Source organism: Rasamsonia emersonii, assembly GCF_000968595.1.
Source record: "Rasamsonia emersonii CBS 393.64 chromosome Unknown ctg1118621759679, whole genome shotgun sequence".
Classification (NCBI taxonomy): Eukaryota; Fungi; Ascomycota; class Eurotiomycetes; order Eurotiales; family Trichocomaceae; genus Rasamsonia; species Rasamsonia emersonii.
Genome location: NW_013563337.1, coordinates 115,032 through 132,033, shown reverse-complemented (window position 1 = coordinate 132,033; position 17,002 = coordinate 115,032). Strand labels below are relative to the sequence as shown.

Below are 17,002 nucleotides of genomic sequence, written 5' to 3'. Positions count from 1 at the left end.
CCGCCTCCCCCAGCCGTCGATGGTTCGGATGTCGCCGTCCTCAAGCGCGTTGCGGTCCCTGACAAAGCCGCGCTGGCCAACATGAGGACCGAGGTGGAAACAATGAAGAAGCTGAAGGGCCACCGGCACATCGTCACCTACATTGACTCCCATGCCTCCCAGCTCAAGGGCGGCGGCTACGAGGTCTTCCTCCTCATGGAATACTGCGCCGGGGGTGGTCTCATCGACTTCATGAACACGCGGCTGCAGAACCGGTTGACGGAGCCTGAGATCCTGACCATCTTCGCGGATGTCGCCGAAGGTGTAGCGTGCATGCACTATCTCAAGCCGCCCCTGTTGCACCGGGACCTCAAGGTCGAAAATGTCCTGATCTCCCTGTCCGGCAGTTCCCCTGTCTACAAGCTGTGCGATTTTGGATCCGCGGCGCCTCCACGACCGGCGGCCACGTCGGCTGCTGAGGGCCGTCTCATCGAGGATGACATTCAGCGACATACGACGTTGCAGTATCGAAGTCCCGAAATGATCGACGTCTATCGAAAGCAGCCGATCGACGAGAAGAGTGATATATGGGCCTTGGGGGTGTTGCTCTACAAGCTGTGCTACTACACGACCCCATTCGAAGAGGTCGGCCAGATGGCCATCCTCAATGCGAGCTACAAATTTCCCGCCTATCCCCCGTTTTCTGATCGCTTAAAGAGGCTGATCGGTGCGGACCATCCTTATCTTGGTGTCTGTTTCCTGGACTAACTGGTGTCGGCAGCGTCTATGTTAATGGAAAACCCGCAGAAGCGACCCACGATTTATGAAGTCTTGCGGGAAGCTTGCAGCATGCAAGGAAAGGAGGTTCCAATCCACGATGTATGTGACATTGTCCGTGGTATGTTGCAGATGGGTTAACTAACGTGTGCCAGATTTACTCCCAACGCACCCAATCGGAAACTCGTAGTTACCAGGAACTTCCTCCGTCGACCACTGAAGCGCCCAAGGTCGGTGCGATCTTCTCACCTCCGATACAAGAGACTCAGATCATCCCCGATATTGCTCCGATGCGACGAGGTCGTCCGTCGAAGCCAACTTCGCAACAGAATTCTGCGAACCCCAGCCCGTCTCCATTCCGGGGAGGAAATTCCAATTCCAACGACCCTTTTGCTGCCCTGGATGGCGCAAGGCCGAAACTCGAAAATACGGACGAACTGTCAGCCCGGTTCCCGACACTTGACCAGTTCTCGCTGCTGCACGAGAAGAATGGTAAATTCGAATTCGAGCCTACTGTGACCGAGACGAAACTCGATGCTGCCGAGGACTTGTCCCAAAGGATCACGAACGCGTTGGCTGACGAGGCGTTCGTAAAACGTTCCTCTCCGTCGAGGATACCAAGCCAGGAACCCACTGGGAATAATCACCAGCAGGGGTCGTCGTCTACCGAGAAGAGACAAAACGAGTCTCTCGACCAGCGCGGAGAATCAGCCAGAACCCAGACACCGCTGCACCAGCCCGTCCCGCAGAAACCCAAGATGGTCGACGCCGGTACCATGACGGACCCTCCCCCTCCAGGGCCGGAGATCACGTCCTATTCAAACCGCCCCATCTATCGATTCCCACCACCAGGGCATGAGCGGCGACCTTCGAGTCAACCATGGTCTGTTGAATTGGAGAGATCACACTCTGGTCTCGGCAGCGGCGTCCCTTCACAGACGACGACTATCCACAAAGTGGAACCGAAGCCAAAAACATCGTCTGAGAAGATTTCCAATGCACCAACCTCTTCGCGACCGTCGCTGGAGGTTACCAGACCTGCCCTCATCGATCTTGACGATGCCGTCTCTCGACCCAAGTCAGCCAATTCCCGGGCTCGCCCTGCAAGTGTTTTTGCGGGTTCGAAAGTCGATTATGCGAAAGAGCCTGATGTCCGTGGCTCATCGTTCGATCAGCACAGACCCCAGTACGAAGACGGAGAACCGCTCCGGCACATGCGGACCGATGGGGATCGGGACCTTGACCGTGCGAACATCACATCGGATGTCGACTTCCTGCGCGCACGAGAGGAGGAAGAGATGAATCGCAAGAAGGAGAAACGGCACAGCAGTGGTTCGAAGCATGTCAAACGGTCCAGCCTGTCCTTTCTATCTGGGCGATTTGGAGATGCGTTCCGCCGTTTCGAGCAGAATGCTCAGGACAAGGATGCCGGTAGCCAGCCGCCATCCCCGGACGACGCAAATAAGCCTCTGACTCCGATCGCTGGGTCTGAAATGACGGACACCAGTGATGACGGCTCCGGTGACAACGATCCTACCGATATTTCCCCAGAGATGCGGCGAGAGCTGGAGCGCAGGCGCCTTTCTCAGGAAGAGAGACGCGTGGCGAACGCTGCTGCTGAGTATCGACTCCGTGTCGCTGGAAAGGGGGTCGGCGGTCGTGATGGCACAAAATCGCCCGTTATCCAAAGCAAAGTCCAGTCCCTTCTCCAGAACAGCAACCAACCTCCTCCCCCCAAAACGGCCTCGGGCTATGGACGGTATACCGACGCGAATCCTCCTCTGCCGGCAAGGCCGTCTGAGTCCCAAGCGGAGAAGGAGTACGCGCCGCCGCTGCCGGTGCGGCCGAAGCCACCACCGAAGGAGATCAAGGTTCCTTCGAGTGGGTCAGAGGGGCTTGTGAGAGATCAAACCGCCACCGACGCGTCGCAGCGTTCAGTTCAACGGCCCGCGGCGCCTCCCAAACCGAAGAACCTGAGACCGGGCGGTGCGGCTGAGACACCCACGAATGAGGCAGGACCAGTCAGCCCTACGTCTGACGACTGGGAGGCGAATTTCAGCCGGCGCTATCCGAGTCTGTCCGGCCTAGAGCTGGTGGAGACGGAGATCGAAGTGCCGAAAATGTCGACGATCCGGACGCGGGAGGTGTAGTCGACAGCATTGTCGTTTCGTCTGTTAAATTTGTGTCACTTTTGTCTCCCAGTGCCATTTTGAGTGTGCTGCTACATGCGTGTAGTATTTTCCACGGAGCATTCGACGAATCTGATCGGTTCCATTCAACGCCATTCCATGCCATTCGATGCATACATATATCCAATTTCCGATTCTCTGCTGGACGGACTTTGTTGTTGTTGTTGTCGTCGTCGTCGTTGTCATTATCGCGGAGTGATGATGTCCTAATAGCCATCTACAAACTGATACTACCTACCCATTATTATAAGCTTTGTTTGCTACTTACTTTTGAGTTGGAAGATGCAGACACGGGTACTGTATGTATTGTACTGTACATCGGTGCTTGAAACGAACGTTCTCTTTCTTTTTCTTGGGATAAATTTTTTTTTTATAGACAGAAGATATAATTGAAGAATATCATTGAGCTTGCATAATAATAATCTGGAGTGGAAATCATGTCAGGAGTCATTATTATATTATCAAGCGGGCAGAGCCATCATGGCATCGGATATATGCTTGTCGAGAAGGGCGAAACCAGCGCCGTCTCTTACCGGCTGTGTGCGAACACTGTGCGATCTAGAAAGCAACTCCGGAGAAACAGCAGGACGCTATGAGATTCTCTGCATTTGCAATAGATGCTGTACACTGTCGAAGTGCTATATAATGCTGACACGGCCAATGATATTGATCCTGATAGGCTTGTGGTCTAACCACGATAGGCTAGCGCCGATCACCTTCTTGCGGCAGCCGGAGGTCCAACTCCGCGCTCAGCGATCCATCCAAGCTATAGACCATGGACAACGGGGCATGAATATATGCCCAGATATGTCTTCTTCATCACCTTCTGATGCCATTCTGTCTTAACGAAGCATTTACTAAATCATAGACTTGAGAGCCGGGATGGCGCCCATCACGTTAAGCACAGTCGATAGTGAGTATCCATCCATCAGAGCAATCAAGCTTTGACGAATCTTAGCTATCCTTCGATGATGTGCCCTCGCGCTGACCTTTCCGGTTCTGCTTAGACGACCTGAAAGAGGTCATTCAGCATCTTTATGAGATCCAGTCCGCTGTCCATGGCTACCTTGGTCCTGAGACCCAGACGGAGCTGGTGCGGAAGTTGTATGTCTGCCATCCATCCATTATATACCTTTTGTTTGTTCTGAAGAAATCATACCCTTTCTGACTAAAAATTTACAGACAAAACCTCACTCTCGCATTATCGACGCTGTCCACGCACACCCGTCCCGATCCGACCTACAACCAGTCTCTGCCCCCCGACCGCGACTCGTATTCTCGCGACGACCCTCCGCTCGCCAGCATCCAGCTCCCGCCCGAGATCATCGACTACGTCGACGCGGCGCGCAACCCGGACATCTATACGCGCGAGTTCGTGGAACTGGTGCAGCGCGGCAACCAGGATCTCAAGGGCAAGAAGGAGGCGTTTGCGGGGTTCCGGGACGTGCTGGCGCGGGAGATGAGGAGCGCGATGCCCGAGTGTCGTCGCGAGGTGGATCGCGCGGTCGCGGCGACGGGCGGGATAGTCACGCCGCCTGAGGCGGAGGAGGAGGAGGGAAAGTCATGACGGATCTGATCTGAAGAAGAAAAGATGATATGATCTGCGCATTTCTAAGATAAAACTGGGTGAGAGCGTTCTATCTTTTTTTTTCCGTTCGTCTGATGATACCGAATAAGTTATAACGAGGTTTTGTCCAAGGCGTTCTGGGAAGGAATATGTTTTATATTGTCAGGTTGATGTTGTCGAATACTCAGGGCAGTTGATTTGTGTGCATTGGTTCGACTATACATTTTCCTCGAACGAGGTGAATTCTGGTCGTTGCTTCATGTCGACAAAGAGTTCCTGGCCCTATTTTTCGCCGTTCTTTGTTAAAGTTCTTAACGACAGTCGTGGAACGATGCCATTGGACTCTGCTCCTGGGATGCTGTGCCCCGACGGTGAATCCTGCTAAGAATAACAGGCAAACTGGAAGCGGGGCCCTTAGCTGCTGCATTCTTACTGCTGATTGGCCCGGCTGTCTTCTTTGTCAGCATCCGCCCCAAGCTTGGCGCCTGCCGTATTTGGCGGCTGCAACCTTCCGATCGCGCCTTCCCGTTTCCGTCCGCGATCCTCGCCTCACCTGCTGGGCGTTTGGTTTTTGGCTTTTTCCTTGACACTGTTAGTGTTGGTCCCAATGTCGGCCGCAAAATGATCAGCGATGGCCACCAATGAGTCCTGTCGCCGCGTTCCTAGGGCTTATTTCACGCATGCGCTCCCTCCAGCACACAGTCCGTTCTCACGCTGCTAGTCCTCGCTGGTTGGCGAATCCGGGCGAGGATTCGCAGACTGGGGGCTTTCTCCGCAGAGGCCTGTCTGACGATGCTTCCTTCGGCGGTACAGGCTAGCGCACTCCGCTAATGGCCTCAGTTCAGTGGGGAGTGCGTCCTGGTGCGCCCAGCCGGCCGGTTTCCTTTTTGTCTGACTCGTGGGGGAAGAGCCAAGGCTGTCGGCCTAATCATGACTCTGTCAAATGCGAAAAAGGACGCTTGCTCTGCTCTGAGCCTCATTACCTCTCTCAATCGCTCTCCATGCGTGTCATGTCGAATCGTCCAAAGCTATCTCCACTGGCGGACGCTTTCCTGACAACCACCGCGGCCATGACCGCGGCGACCATGTCCGCCTGATAATTCTGCTTCTGACGTGGGGGCGGTACGGCATCTTGTGATCTGACCAGGATGGCTTCGAGCGCGGCCGCCTCGCCCAGCGATGGCATCTCCGGTGGTTACACGGGCGACAGTTTGGGGCTCAAGATCACCATGGCCATGTTCATTGGGATCGGCTGGTACAACGCCATGGAACTGCTCATCCTCATCTTCGTGACCTTCAAGCAGTTTCGCGGCCTGTACTTCTGGTGTTTACTGGTCTCCGCGGTCGGCATCATCCCATATGCGCTGGGCTTCCTCCTCAAGTACTTCCAGTTGACCTCGGCCACCTGGCTCTCCGTCACGTTGCTGACCATTGGCTGGTATGCCATGGTCACCGGGCAGTCCATGGTCCTCTACTCGCGGCTGCATCTGGTCGTGCAGAACCCCAAGATCCTCCGGCGGGTGCTCTACATGATCCTGATCGACGCCGTGCTGCTGCACATCCCGACGACCGTCTTGACCTACGGGTCAAACTTTGACCCGGACAACGACCACTTCATCAACGGCTACAACATCATGGAGAGGATCCAGATGACCGGATTCTGTCTCCAAGAGTTTATCATCTCCGGCGTCTACATCCGCGAGACCGTGGGACTGTTGAAGGTGGATCCCGAACCGGGCAGCCGCTTGATCATGTACCAGCTTCTTGTCATCAATCTTCTGATCATCCTGATGGACGTCGGCCTCCTCGTGACCGAGTACTTGAGCTTCTACATCGTGGAAACGACCCTCAAAGGCACGATCTACAGCATCAAGTTGAAGCTGGAATTTGCGGTGCTCGGGAAACTCGTCAACCTTGTCCGCAACCACAGCTGGAAGCCGGAGCCGGTCAATGCCAATGATGATGGCCATTGTTCCGTCGAGCTCCCCGATTTTGTGGACGCCACCCGGGTCACGTCCGATGTCACCCATGCCACTTCGCCCTTGCAACACCGAGCTCGGCAGCCTCCGTGGATGGATCCGTATGAAGTCTTGATTGCCGAGTTTGAGCATTCGAATTGGGGTTCGGATCGGGGGACAGGGCCGTCGACGGCGTCGGGCAAAGGGAGCAGAGATAGCCGTGCTACTGGCCTGGACGGGCTGGAAGCGCTAGATTCTATCGACGTGACGAGTATCAGTCGGACGAATATGGATCACCACCCGGGGTGAATGGTGATTACTTGGGAAATTTGCAATTTACAATCCTCATCTGATGGAGCAGGTTCAGCCGTCTCTGATAAGATGTGGGCGACTGAGATATGTACTGTACATGCTCATGAAACACCGATCTGCGCCTCCAATCAGCCACGAAATGGCGGTTGCTCAGAGCCCGCCTCAGACGATCCCAGCGTCGTTAATCGACATGGGACAAGGACAGCTACTCGACTAGAACACGCTCGACGACATGAAAAGAGAAGAAAATTCTCCACAGCTCGCCGTTCTGCGGTCGAGATGGAATACGAGCCGGAAGATTCTCGAACCCCACTCAATTGGCGTCGACAAAATTAAAATTAAGCAGGTAGCTGTTTTGCGGCTTGTGCGGACTTCGGACATTAATCTAGATGAAGATCTAGGAGGAACCACGATCAACTCGCCTCTTGGTGAATGGTTTATGGTACTTTTACGATGCATGATCTGATGATATCTATGATAGGAGCAGGTTATGGAACAACTGGGTGAATGTGGTATAAACTGCATAACGGCGTGCACATATTACAGTACAGTATGTATGTACAGTGCAGTGCATTTCATCCTACCGTCCTTCCAGACTAATACGAATACTAATAAAATAAGCTATTCTTGTCTCAGCCACAACCAGCGCAACTTGTGTGTAGAATATTCTTCGTCGTCATGATACTTATGAACAAACATTGTGCCAGCCGACTAATTAGGTTCAATTTCTCCGCGCCTTTTTCCCGCGGGGTCTCCACGCGGCTTTTGTCTGTGAGCCAGACTAAAACAAACGCAGTTAACAAGACTCCATCTGTCTGCTCAACTGCCCAGTCATGATTCATCGTGGATGTTTGTCCTCCACGAATGCCGATATTTCGCCGTCCACTATTACCGGCTACACGCGGATACTGTCCAATTACGCCGCTGGAATGGGGAGTGATTGCGTCACAACCTCTGGAAAGGGAAAGCTCTGACAGCTCCCCAGGTACAGTACCTACCTACCTAGCTAGACTGCTAGAGGTCCATGCTCGATTTCTACGAGCTTGTCCCAGAATTCAAGCTTGAAGCAAAACACCTGCCCGTTTGGGGAATCAGTGTTTCTACAACATGTGGGGAGCTTCATTTCCTCCGTACCCACGTGCGCGGATATTTGAGAGCTCTGCTTCCCTCGTCAATTCAATTCCCTTTATCTGTGGGATGACATTCGTTTGTTCGCTTTTCTTTTTGTGAACGTTTCACCATGACCCGGTGGTATAACAATCTTGCGCTGGGCCTGGGGTTGTTGAGCCTGGGAACAGGCGCGAGCGCTGCAGCGCCCGCGTGCTCTTCCGCTCCTGCAACGCTCCATCTCCCGGATCCGCCGTATGACAACTACTTCTACTCGGACTGCAATGTCGCCGCGCAGGTCGTCGTGACCAGCCCGCTTCCGGACAGCAATCTGACGCTCATCAGCCCGCGGCTCATCGTCGCCTGGCCGGCCGGAAACAGCGGCGTGTGCGCGTTCTTCGCGCCGCAGAATGGCATCAATGGCACGCTGGGCATCGAGGTGGTGAATTCGACGGTGGGCAACCCGCTGGCCGCGACGTACCAGCCTGCGTCCTCGAATGCGTCTTATCCCAGCGTGGGTGTCACAGGCGTGATCCGCTTCAACTCGTCAGCTGTCCTGACGATTCCGATCCTGGGGAGCATCCGGACGATTCGCGACTTTACTGAGGGCCCCAGTCTCCTGCGGCCCGAGATCCAGGATGCCATCCAGTTCACGGCCACGCCGGGCGGGGGCGCCTCTCTTTCGCGGCTGTGGCTGGACAACGTGACGACGACGCATCTGAACTTTACGCCCGTGGCCAACACCAGCGCGGTCGAGATCGACGGCAAGACGCTGAAATTTGCTGCCGGCGACTACATCTTCGCGGCGGACCTCAACTACCCGCAAATGACACAGTTGACGCCAGCGCAGGTGCTGAACGCCGAGTCGTCGGGCCTGATCACGCAGGATCCGGGCGACACGACGGCGCTGTCCTTCCTGTCGTACTCGACCAAGCTGCTTGCAGGGGCATGGCGGTTCCTGACCTACTTCGGGCGCGACTCGATGATTGCCGCGCTTCTGCTGGAGCCGGTACTCAGCTTGGGAGAGAACGGTGCGATGGAGGCGGTTATCGGGTCTGTTCTGGAGCGGTTGAACAAGACTGATGGGAGTGTCTGTCATGAAGAAGTCATTGGGTGAGTACACCACAAAAATGAAATCAAATCTGTCGACGAAAAGCAGGCTGACCGTCAAAGTGACTACGCCACGTTTTTGAACCTGCAAGACAACATCACCAGTACTGCTGCGTCGTGCACCTACCAGATGGTATGCCACCGGGCATGGTTCATTCTAACGGATACCAACTAACAACGATTGCAGGTTGACCCGGACTACTACCTCCCTGTCTTGATGAAGAAGTACTTTATCGACAATCCGGTCGGTCATTCCCGGACGGCCGCTTTCCTGAAGTAAGTGCCCTTTTTCCCGCAGTATTATTACACCGTTACCAGGCATTCAGCTAACAACTGCTAGCACCACCGCAGGATCCTTCAGTCCCGCAAACAAGGGCCTGACCTACGGCCAACTGGCGACGATCAACGCCGAGCGAGTGATGCGGCTAGCAGCGCCTTTTGCAGGGAAGAACAACCAGACCAAGGAGAATCTGGTGCACTTGAAGCCGGGACAGATCGTTGGTGACTGGAGAGATAGTACTTACGGTGGGTTATAACCCCCTGCATGGATTAAATTACTACTCCCGGGCATGCAGCTGATAGTGATTGATGCCAGGCATCGGCGGAGGGCGCATTCCCTACGACGTAAACACAGCCCTGATGCCAGCAGCCCTGCGAGCAATCGCCACCCTCTCCCGACAGGGATTCTACTCATCGCACCCAGAATGGGGCGTCCTCGCAGACGAATACGCACAAGTCTGGGAAGACGAGACACTACAATTCTTCGAAGTGACAATCCCCCAAAAGCAAGCTAAGCAGCTAGTCTCTTCCTACGCCAACACAATCGGCTTCTCGGGGCCCAACCAGACAGACACGATCGACTCGGACGTACACTTCTACGGCCTGGCGCTGGACGGCTATGACAATCTCAGCCAAGTGGCAGTCATGAACACGGACGACTGCTTCCGGCATTTCCTCCTTAACACGACGGGGAGACAGGACCAGCTGACTTCCTTCGTCAACCAGACAGCCAACAACATCCGTCGCGTCTTCCCTGCTGGACTGACGACGAGCGCGGGCTTACTAGTCGCCAACCCAGCGTACGGCGACAATCCAGTGTACGCGCAGAACTGGACGTCAGGCGCCTACCACGGAACGGTAGTATGGTCATGGCCAATGGCAATGATGGCGAAAGGACTGGAGCAGCAGCTGGGACGGTGCCAACCTCACGGGGATATCCCGCAATTCTGCCACGACCACTCCGTCTACGACAACCTCAAACAAGCATACAACCTCCTCTGGGACACCATCGAGGCCAACACGGCGCAGCTCTCGCAGGAGGTGTGGAGCTGGGTGTACAGCAACGGTAATTTCCAGGTCATGCCGTTGGGTGAGATGCCTCCGCCGCCGGGGCAGGCTTTTCAGACGGGTACGTTACCCTACAACCTACTAATCTACAAACAGTATCTACAGTATCGAAGACGTGAAGGTTACTAACAGATGGTTTCTTCTCTTACAGAGTCTGATATCCGCCAGCTGTGGTCATTGACCTTTTTGGCTGTGAAGAGGAATCCTTCTTTCAAATAAACTAATGAAGAAGGAAATGAGTAGGTGTTGATTTCAATACTTAGCTAGCTAGGACAGAAATCTACTGTATATACATGCGTTGTACAGTATATAAAATACCTTCTTTCTTTCTATGCTGCCTAGGACAGACAGGTACTAGCATAGCATACCTAGCATAGCATAGCATAGGCAGAGGAACAGACTAGGAGTGAAGGACCATTGGGTACCTACCTACCTAGGTATGTAACTACATACATACATGTTTGTACAACATACATGCATTCATGATACTCGACTTGAACTGAGACAGGACAGTACAACATACATACATACACATCGAGCGCGTTACAAGACCATCACATATTTGTCGTCGTTTGTTCTCATGTTGTATTGTACTGATGGTTAAGGACAATAGAACCAAAAACAACAAAACAAAAATCAAATCATGAGCATAACAAGCATAACGCATCACAAGCATGGCATACGCAACAAGCATCATAACACAAGCAAACACACGCAAGCTCATATCTTGAAAAATCGACTCCCCTCAACCAGCCCACTGGCCAGCTTCGACACGGCCACCCAGTCCGGACTGTACTGACGGATCTCGTCCAGAGCCGGAATCACACCAGGCGAGTTGTCGTCGCTCCACAGGCAAGTCGCCTTGCCGCTCAGCTCGCTGCTGTCACCCTCCCACTCGACATCAACTGTCCATGTATTCTCCCACGTGCGGCTCCACAGTCGGATCTCCCTCAATCCTGCAGGAGAGGTCGTGGGGAACCGCTGCTCGTCGACCGCCGATCCGGCAACTTGGAATCGCGAAATCGGCAAATCGAACTTCAGCACGCACGCGCGCGTGTTCAGGCCCGTGATCTGGAATCGAGCCTGATGTCTGTTCTTGCTGTTACTAATATCGTCCGTGCGAGTCACATTATACGACACCCAATCTTGCAGCGGCGGTTCCTGGCCCTCGGTGCCAATAACATGCGGCGCGAGCCCGTCCCACGAGCATTTCAGACGATCTGTCTGCCATGCACACGTCACATTCTGGTCCGCGGCACTTGGGATCCACTTAATCGCGTCGTTCACATAAGGAGGAATGCCTGTCAGAGAAGCGCGATTGACGCCCGTGTCGAGGTCCACCTCTTGCAGGAAGAACAGCTTGAGTCGGTTGCTGGCCGAGAACGGGAAGGCAACCAGATTGTAGATCAGGGTCGCGATGAAGACAAGGAACAAGAACGTCGGAATATGATACGTGTACCGATGGATGAACGGCAGAACAGGCGTGAAGAGCAGCGTTGTGAAAGCAGCAATGGACAGGTAGGCCACCAACACCGGACTGCCGTCCTGACCGGTCTGATGGACAGCAGCCGTGACCAGCAACGCCAATTGTCCGATGAGAATAATAACGATTGGAGCGATCAGAAGGAGCTGCAGCACCCATGTCCATTTAGGCAATCTGGCACTCCATGGCTGCTCGTAGCCGTATACATTGGGATCCCGACCCCGCTCCTGACCCGCGTCCTCAGGAGTGACAATGTCGTCTTCTTCGACCTCGACTCGGGTGTAGTTTGCAAACGTAGTCCGCTGCCCGCCTCGCAACAGAGACGTCGATTCCGATGGCTCCTCTTCCTCATTCGGGACAGCACCCCCGACCTCGTCGGCAGACGGCGACAAGAGACGGCTGCCGAGACTGCTGGCTCGTCTCGATCCGCGCCGGAACTGGCTGGCATACTCTCTCTTCCGTGGCAGCGCAAACAGCTCGAGATAAGACACCCATGTCGCCAGGAACGTCCCGAACGTGTAGAAAAGAATGAAATATCCAGCAGCTAACCCATCCCGGTTCTCGTATACGGTCGCGACGACAAGAAGAACCCACGTCAGCACGAACATCCAGGTCAACGTGTGGATGCGATGCAGAGCCGTTGGTCGGGCAAAATTCGCAACGCGGGCTAGAAACCATGCAGTGAAGACCCAGGCTGAGACCATCATGCTCCACACCGCATACTGGCTGCTATGAATGATCAGAGGGTTGACCTTGGTCAACAGAAAAGCCAGCGCGACGGTGACACCAGCAGAACAACCGAACAAGAAGGGGAATCGAAAGAAACCTCTCACACCACGCAGCGAGACCTTCTCATCGCTGTCGTCGATCGTAACCTTCATGCTAAACAGGTACATGCGGTCCACGTTGGACAGGATGATGCTGGTGATGAGCAACGTGAGCGGAGCCACGATCAGGAGAGTCACCGAAAGAGCAAAGAGCGTATGGAGTTGGAAGACCGCAAATGTACTGCCGAAGAGATCGAACCAGACAGCCCGCGAACCTCTCCCACTGGGCACTTTGCCCGGCCCCTGAGGTTCGCCCTCGAAGTCATCGCTGGAGTCCGAGACCAGTCCCTCTGTCGTCGCAACTGCTGCCGACAACATATGCCACAGAGAGTCCTTGTTCGTGTGTCTTGCGTCGTCCTGGTCCGTGTGGTACCGGGCTCTAGGTTCCATGAACGCGACATCCAATCCCCGCAGACCGAGATCGCCCTCAAAGACAATATAGTCGGTCTGGCTGCGGATCAGACCCATCTGAAAACCCGCGTCTGATAACACAGAGCCAAACGGATGCTCAGACCTCTCGTAGAATCGAGTGACCTCCGTGTCAGAACTGCGGAACAGCGTGGCTCGTCCTCCGGCACCGGCGCCCTCCAGGTTCAGGAAGGTATGCGCGAACTTCGATATGGGATGCTGACTATACACGCGCGCGCCATTGAGAAAGTCCTCCTCGCCATTATTGAGCAGGATGACCAGTCCCCTCCGCGGCTCGTGCCCTGGCGTGGTGAAGTACTTGATCAGCTGCAGACAAGTGACCACGCCGACTCCATCGTCAGTAGCACCGTAGCCCGTAGACACGCTGTCGTAGTGCGAATTGACGAGCACGCCGCCCTTGCCAGACGGTCGGCCATCCGGTTGCTCCCACCAGTTCGTCTTATCGTCCTCCGAGCCTCGGATATACACGATGATATTCGTGCCTTCGAAGTAGACGCCCAGGTCCGATTGCGAGAACGTGAGATTCGACCGCAAATCGTCGAAGACAAAAACCTCGGGCTGGCGCGCGTCCTCCGCGCCTCGTCGAAGTCTCCGGTCAGCTGCCGACAATCTTCTCCTCTCCAGGATGATCTCATCTATCCGGTTCAACAGCCAACTCCGCACCTCGTCGTTGCGGTGGGAGTTGTACGGATGGAAACCGCCCGTGAGATACTGCAAGTCGCGCCATGCTTCGTCGATATCGAGGCCGTCGGGCGCGGTCTCTGGCGCGGCAGGAAGGACGTGGTGGACAACGAGCAGCGGGGCGAGCAAGGCGACGTAGACGAGGGTGGTGATGATCGTCACAGGCCACCGGTTGAAGGCCAGGGGGTTGCACCGCCGTGGCTTCGTAGGAGCCATTGGGATTCTCCTCTCACGCGGAAACCGGTCTGGGGGTCGTCATTGAAAGGGAAACGAGAGACACGGAAGCACAATTGTGCTTGCTAAGTAGATTGCAAACGAGGGGTTGATAATCTCCGCGCGCGTTCCATCCAAAGCGGAAGGTGAGATTAATTTAAGGTATCCGCAGCTGCAGTCAGGTGGGTCAGCCGAACCAGAATAGCCCATCTCGACTGCCATAGCAGGAAGTTCATCATATCCATCTTACGAAAGCTTGCACGATTGTTTAAAATAAAATGCAAAGATCAGTTGGTGTCTCTAATCAGTTAAATAAATCAGCTGCAAATCTGTGTCTGCCATAAATACTAGAATAGACCAGTACAGGCCCGAAATATGTTGCCCAATAAATACCACCGTGATGTGAATGTCCTTTGCGAGAGAGATGGATGGATAGTCCCTGATTCGCTCGCGGAAAAAGAGGTATCATGTCATGTCATATATTCTCCAGTCACGATCGAGAAATAATGGTGTTCAACCAATACAGGACATAATAGAAAAAGGAATACGATCAGAAAGTGCCGGAAGAATGCAGATATTAGACTATATCTGTACAATGCAATCTCAGCTCGACCGTGCCGCCTCAGCATCCCCAGAGACGCCCGCCCAGCCCCATCATAAGGTCTATGGCTTCGCCATGAACTCGACATGGGCGGACGTATGTAAGACCATCGCGAGAACACTTCCCAGCGCCGCCAGGCCGCTGTAAAAAAAGCACGGCGTAGAAATAACGTCGTTAATGGTAGACTGCGTATGTTCTCCTAACGTCACTGAAGAAAGGAGGAATCGACGGATTCGCTTTGCACATGCCGAAGTGTTGCAGCCCCGCTTGAAGAGCTGACCCATAATATAAATGCTTTCTTTCCCTCCCTAAGAAACAGGCCAGTATCACCTGAATTATACAAAGACGTGCAGAGACCACGAAAGCGAAAACAGCGCGGAATCGAATAAACTGAAAAAACATCGGGGTATCAACCATGAGGATGTCTTACGTCAACGCCACCATCCCCCATTTCATCATCCTCTTCGTCATGGATGGCCGCGGCGTTCATTAGGCCAGTCACCTGGCCCTCGTCTTCATCGAGCTCTTCGTCGTCATCGTACATTGTTGCCTCCGTCTCCTCGTGGAAAGGGACGTAGTTCCGATTTAGAAACTCTCGCAGCCGTGCAACGCCCTCGCCGCTGAACACACAGAAGACTTCACGCTGCTGCTGCGTAAACTCCGGGGGAGCCTCCCGGCAGAACGCGGTGAGGTCTTCTCGCAAGAAGGCTTGAACTCCCGTAAGACTGAGATGAGTAAGCCGGGGACAGTGATTCAGGAGGGCATGAATTCCCTGGCATAATTGTCAATAATCGAATTCTACGAGAGAAAGAAAAAAAAACTTACCTCCATAGTCAAATTCACACAATAGCTGAGGTGCACCCGCTCCAGACAGCTCACGCCCAGAGGGTCAGGCGAGGCTCTCGACCGCGCCAAAGCCAGGATGCTGCGATCCGTTATGGACTGGCATTTGACCAAACCGATCCTCCTTAGCTTCGGCAAGGTTGCAAGCTGTTGGACGCTAGCGTCGGTCAAGAGGTTGCAGCACGCCAGGTCGATGTATCGAATGCGGTTGCAGGACTTGATCAGCTGAATCACCGCAGAATCGGTGATGTTGGAGCAATGGCCCAGATGCACATAGTGCAGGTTCTTCCCCAGTCTGCAGATGGCCAACACGGCGCGGTCGGTGATGAATTTGCATTTGGCGAGAACAAGGTTCCTCAGGCGTGGAGCCGAGTTAATGATCCGCTCGACAGCATCATCCTTGACGCGTTCACAGGCCGTCAGGTCCAAGATGCGCAGGCTCTCAAAGATCATACCCTCCGGAAGTTTTAAGAAAGCCGAGTCATCGATTTCCACGCAATGCGCCAGTCGTAATTCTCGCAGGTTCCGGAGTGTCGAGAGGAGCGTGGTGACCGAAGGGCTTGTAACCAGCTTGCAGTCATGTAGATCGATTTCGAGAATGGACGGGCAGTTTTCTGCGAAGGAGACAACGGCCTTGTCCGTGACTTGAACGACGCCGTTCAGTTTCAACTGAGCGGACAATCTTAGTAAACTCAACGTAGAGAAAAAGTATGGAGCAAGAGAAAAAAGAAACACTCACCCTCTTCAACTGCCGACAATTCTCAGACACGACGATCAAAGACTCATCCGTCACCTTAGCACAGCCGGTGATGTTCAACCCTTGCAGCCGTGGACAGTTCTTGGCCACGGTGAACAAGGTATGGTCCGTCAGGGACCGAAGCTCCGATACATCCAGAGCCTGAAGATACCGATTGCCCTCCACCAGATCTGACACGCCCTTGTCCGTCAGCTTGGAGCAGTTGGTCAAGGTCAAGCGCTCGATCCGTTTGCACTGGGTAAACGGCAACACCGTTCCATCGCTCACTTTGTCGGTCAAGGCCGAGAGATTCAACCGTTTAATGAGCTCCGCATACGGGAAGAGACTGTCCGGCTTCCCTACCGACGTCACCACACTCCGCAGGTTCTCGAACCGGTTGCACGAGGGCCGATGCCATAGAATTCCCACGCAATTTGCCGCCCATTTCTGGCATACCAACATGCAGTTCAGTAGGTCCGCCGGGGAGCTGAGTTTCGAGAAGATGGAGATCAGGATCTCCGGAGGGAGACGCATGATCGGAGGCACGACGACATTCTGTCCGTTGCTCACGTTGAGATCGCGGAAGGTTGCCACCCCCACGGACGACTGGGAGTCGTTGGCCTGGGCCATGAAGAAATCTGTGTCATCGTCGGCAGCACGTTCGGGGGAGGTCGAGGTCGAGGACTCGGAGGGAGCTTCGCTCGAGAAGCGAGCGGCAGGCCGGGAGCGAAGCATTCTCGCGGCTAACTGCCAACCAGGCCGACAGTGAACACGTCCTCTTATACAGCAGAGACGGGCCTGTTTACATCAACGAGAAATCCCCTAACCAGCTGTAGTGTCCTG

General features: G+C 54.3%; 6 protein-coding genes across 6 annotated transcripts; 4 read left to right on the top strand and 2 right to left on the bottom strand.

Moving 5' to 3' along the window:
* Window positions 1-3,351, top strand: T310_0515 (Serine/threonine protein kinase; the record flags this gene model as incomplete). Its single annotated transcript, XM_013476649.1, has 5 exons — window positions 1-706; window positions 761-858; window positions 912-2,902; window positions 2,992-3,244; window positions 3,322-3,351. Coding segments are annotated over 5 exons (3,078 nt in total), but the record flags the coding sequence as incomplete, so codon positions are not given.
* A 476-nt stretch (window positions 3,352-3,827) lies between these two features.
* Window positions 3,828-4,512, top strand: T310_0514 (RNA polymerase II mediator complex protein Nut2; the record flags this gene model as incomplete). Its single annotated transcript, XM_013476648.1, has 3 exons — window positions 3,828-3,858; window positions 3,965-4,049; window positions 4,128-4,512. The coding sequence occupies 3 exons, from the start codon at window positions 3,828-3,830 to the stop codon at window positions 4,510-4,512; spliced, it is 501 nt and encodes a 166-aa protein (XP_013332102.1).
* A 1,229-nt stretch (window positions 4,513-5,741) lies between these two features.
* T310_0513 (Integral membrane protein) lies at window positions 5,742-6,779 on the top strand (the record flags this gene model as incomplete). Its single annotated transcript, XM_013476647.1, has 1 exon — window positions 5,742-6,779. One exon carries the CDS (start codon window positions 5,742-5,744, stop codon window positions 6,777-6,779), a length of 1,038 nt encoding a protein of 345 aa, XP_013332101.1.
* A 1,243-nt stretch (window positions 6,780-8,022) lies between these two features.
* Window positions 8,023-10,565, top strand: T310_0512 (uncharacterized protein; the record flags this gene model as incomplete). The annotated part of the gene is made up of 6 exons (XM_013476646.1): window positions 8,023-9,002; window positions 9,063-9,132; window positions 9,187-9,275; window positions 9,340-9,524; window positions 9,595-10,407; window positions 10,498-10,565. The coding sequence occupies 6 exons, from the start codon at window positions 8,023-8,025 to the stop codon at window positions 10,563-10,565; spliced, it is 2,205 nt and encodes a 734-aa protein (XP_013332100.1).
* A 501-nt stretch (window positions 10,566-11,066) lies between these two features.
* Window positions 11,067-13,982, bottom strand: T310_0511 (zinc metalloprotease; the record flags this gene model as incomplete). Its single annotated transcript, XM_013476645.1, has 1 exon — window positions 11,067-13,982. One exon carries the CDS (start codon window positions 13,980-13,982, stop codon window positions 11,067-11,069), a length of 2,916 nt encoding a protein of 971 aa, XP_013332099.1.
* A 660-nt stretch (window positions 13,983-14,642) lies between these two features.
* On the bottom strand, window positions 14,643-16,894 carry T310_0510 (Ubiquitin ligase complex F-box protein GRR1; the record flags this gene model as incomplete). The annotated part of the gene is made up of 4 exons (XM_013476644.1): window positions 14,643-14,888; window positions 15,011-15,352; window positions 15,406-16,092; window positions 16,163-16,894. 4 exons carry the CDS (start codon window positions 16,892-16,894, stop codon window positions 14,643-14,645), a joined length of 2,007 nt encoding a protein of 668 aa, XP_013332098.1.
* Between the last annotated feature and the right edge of the window lie 108 nt (window positions 16,895-17,002).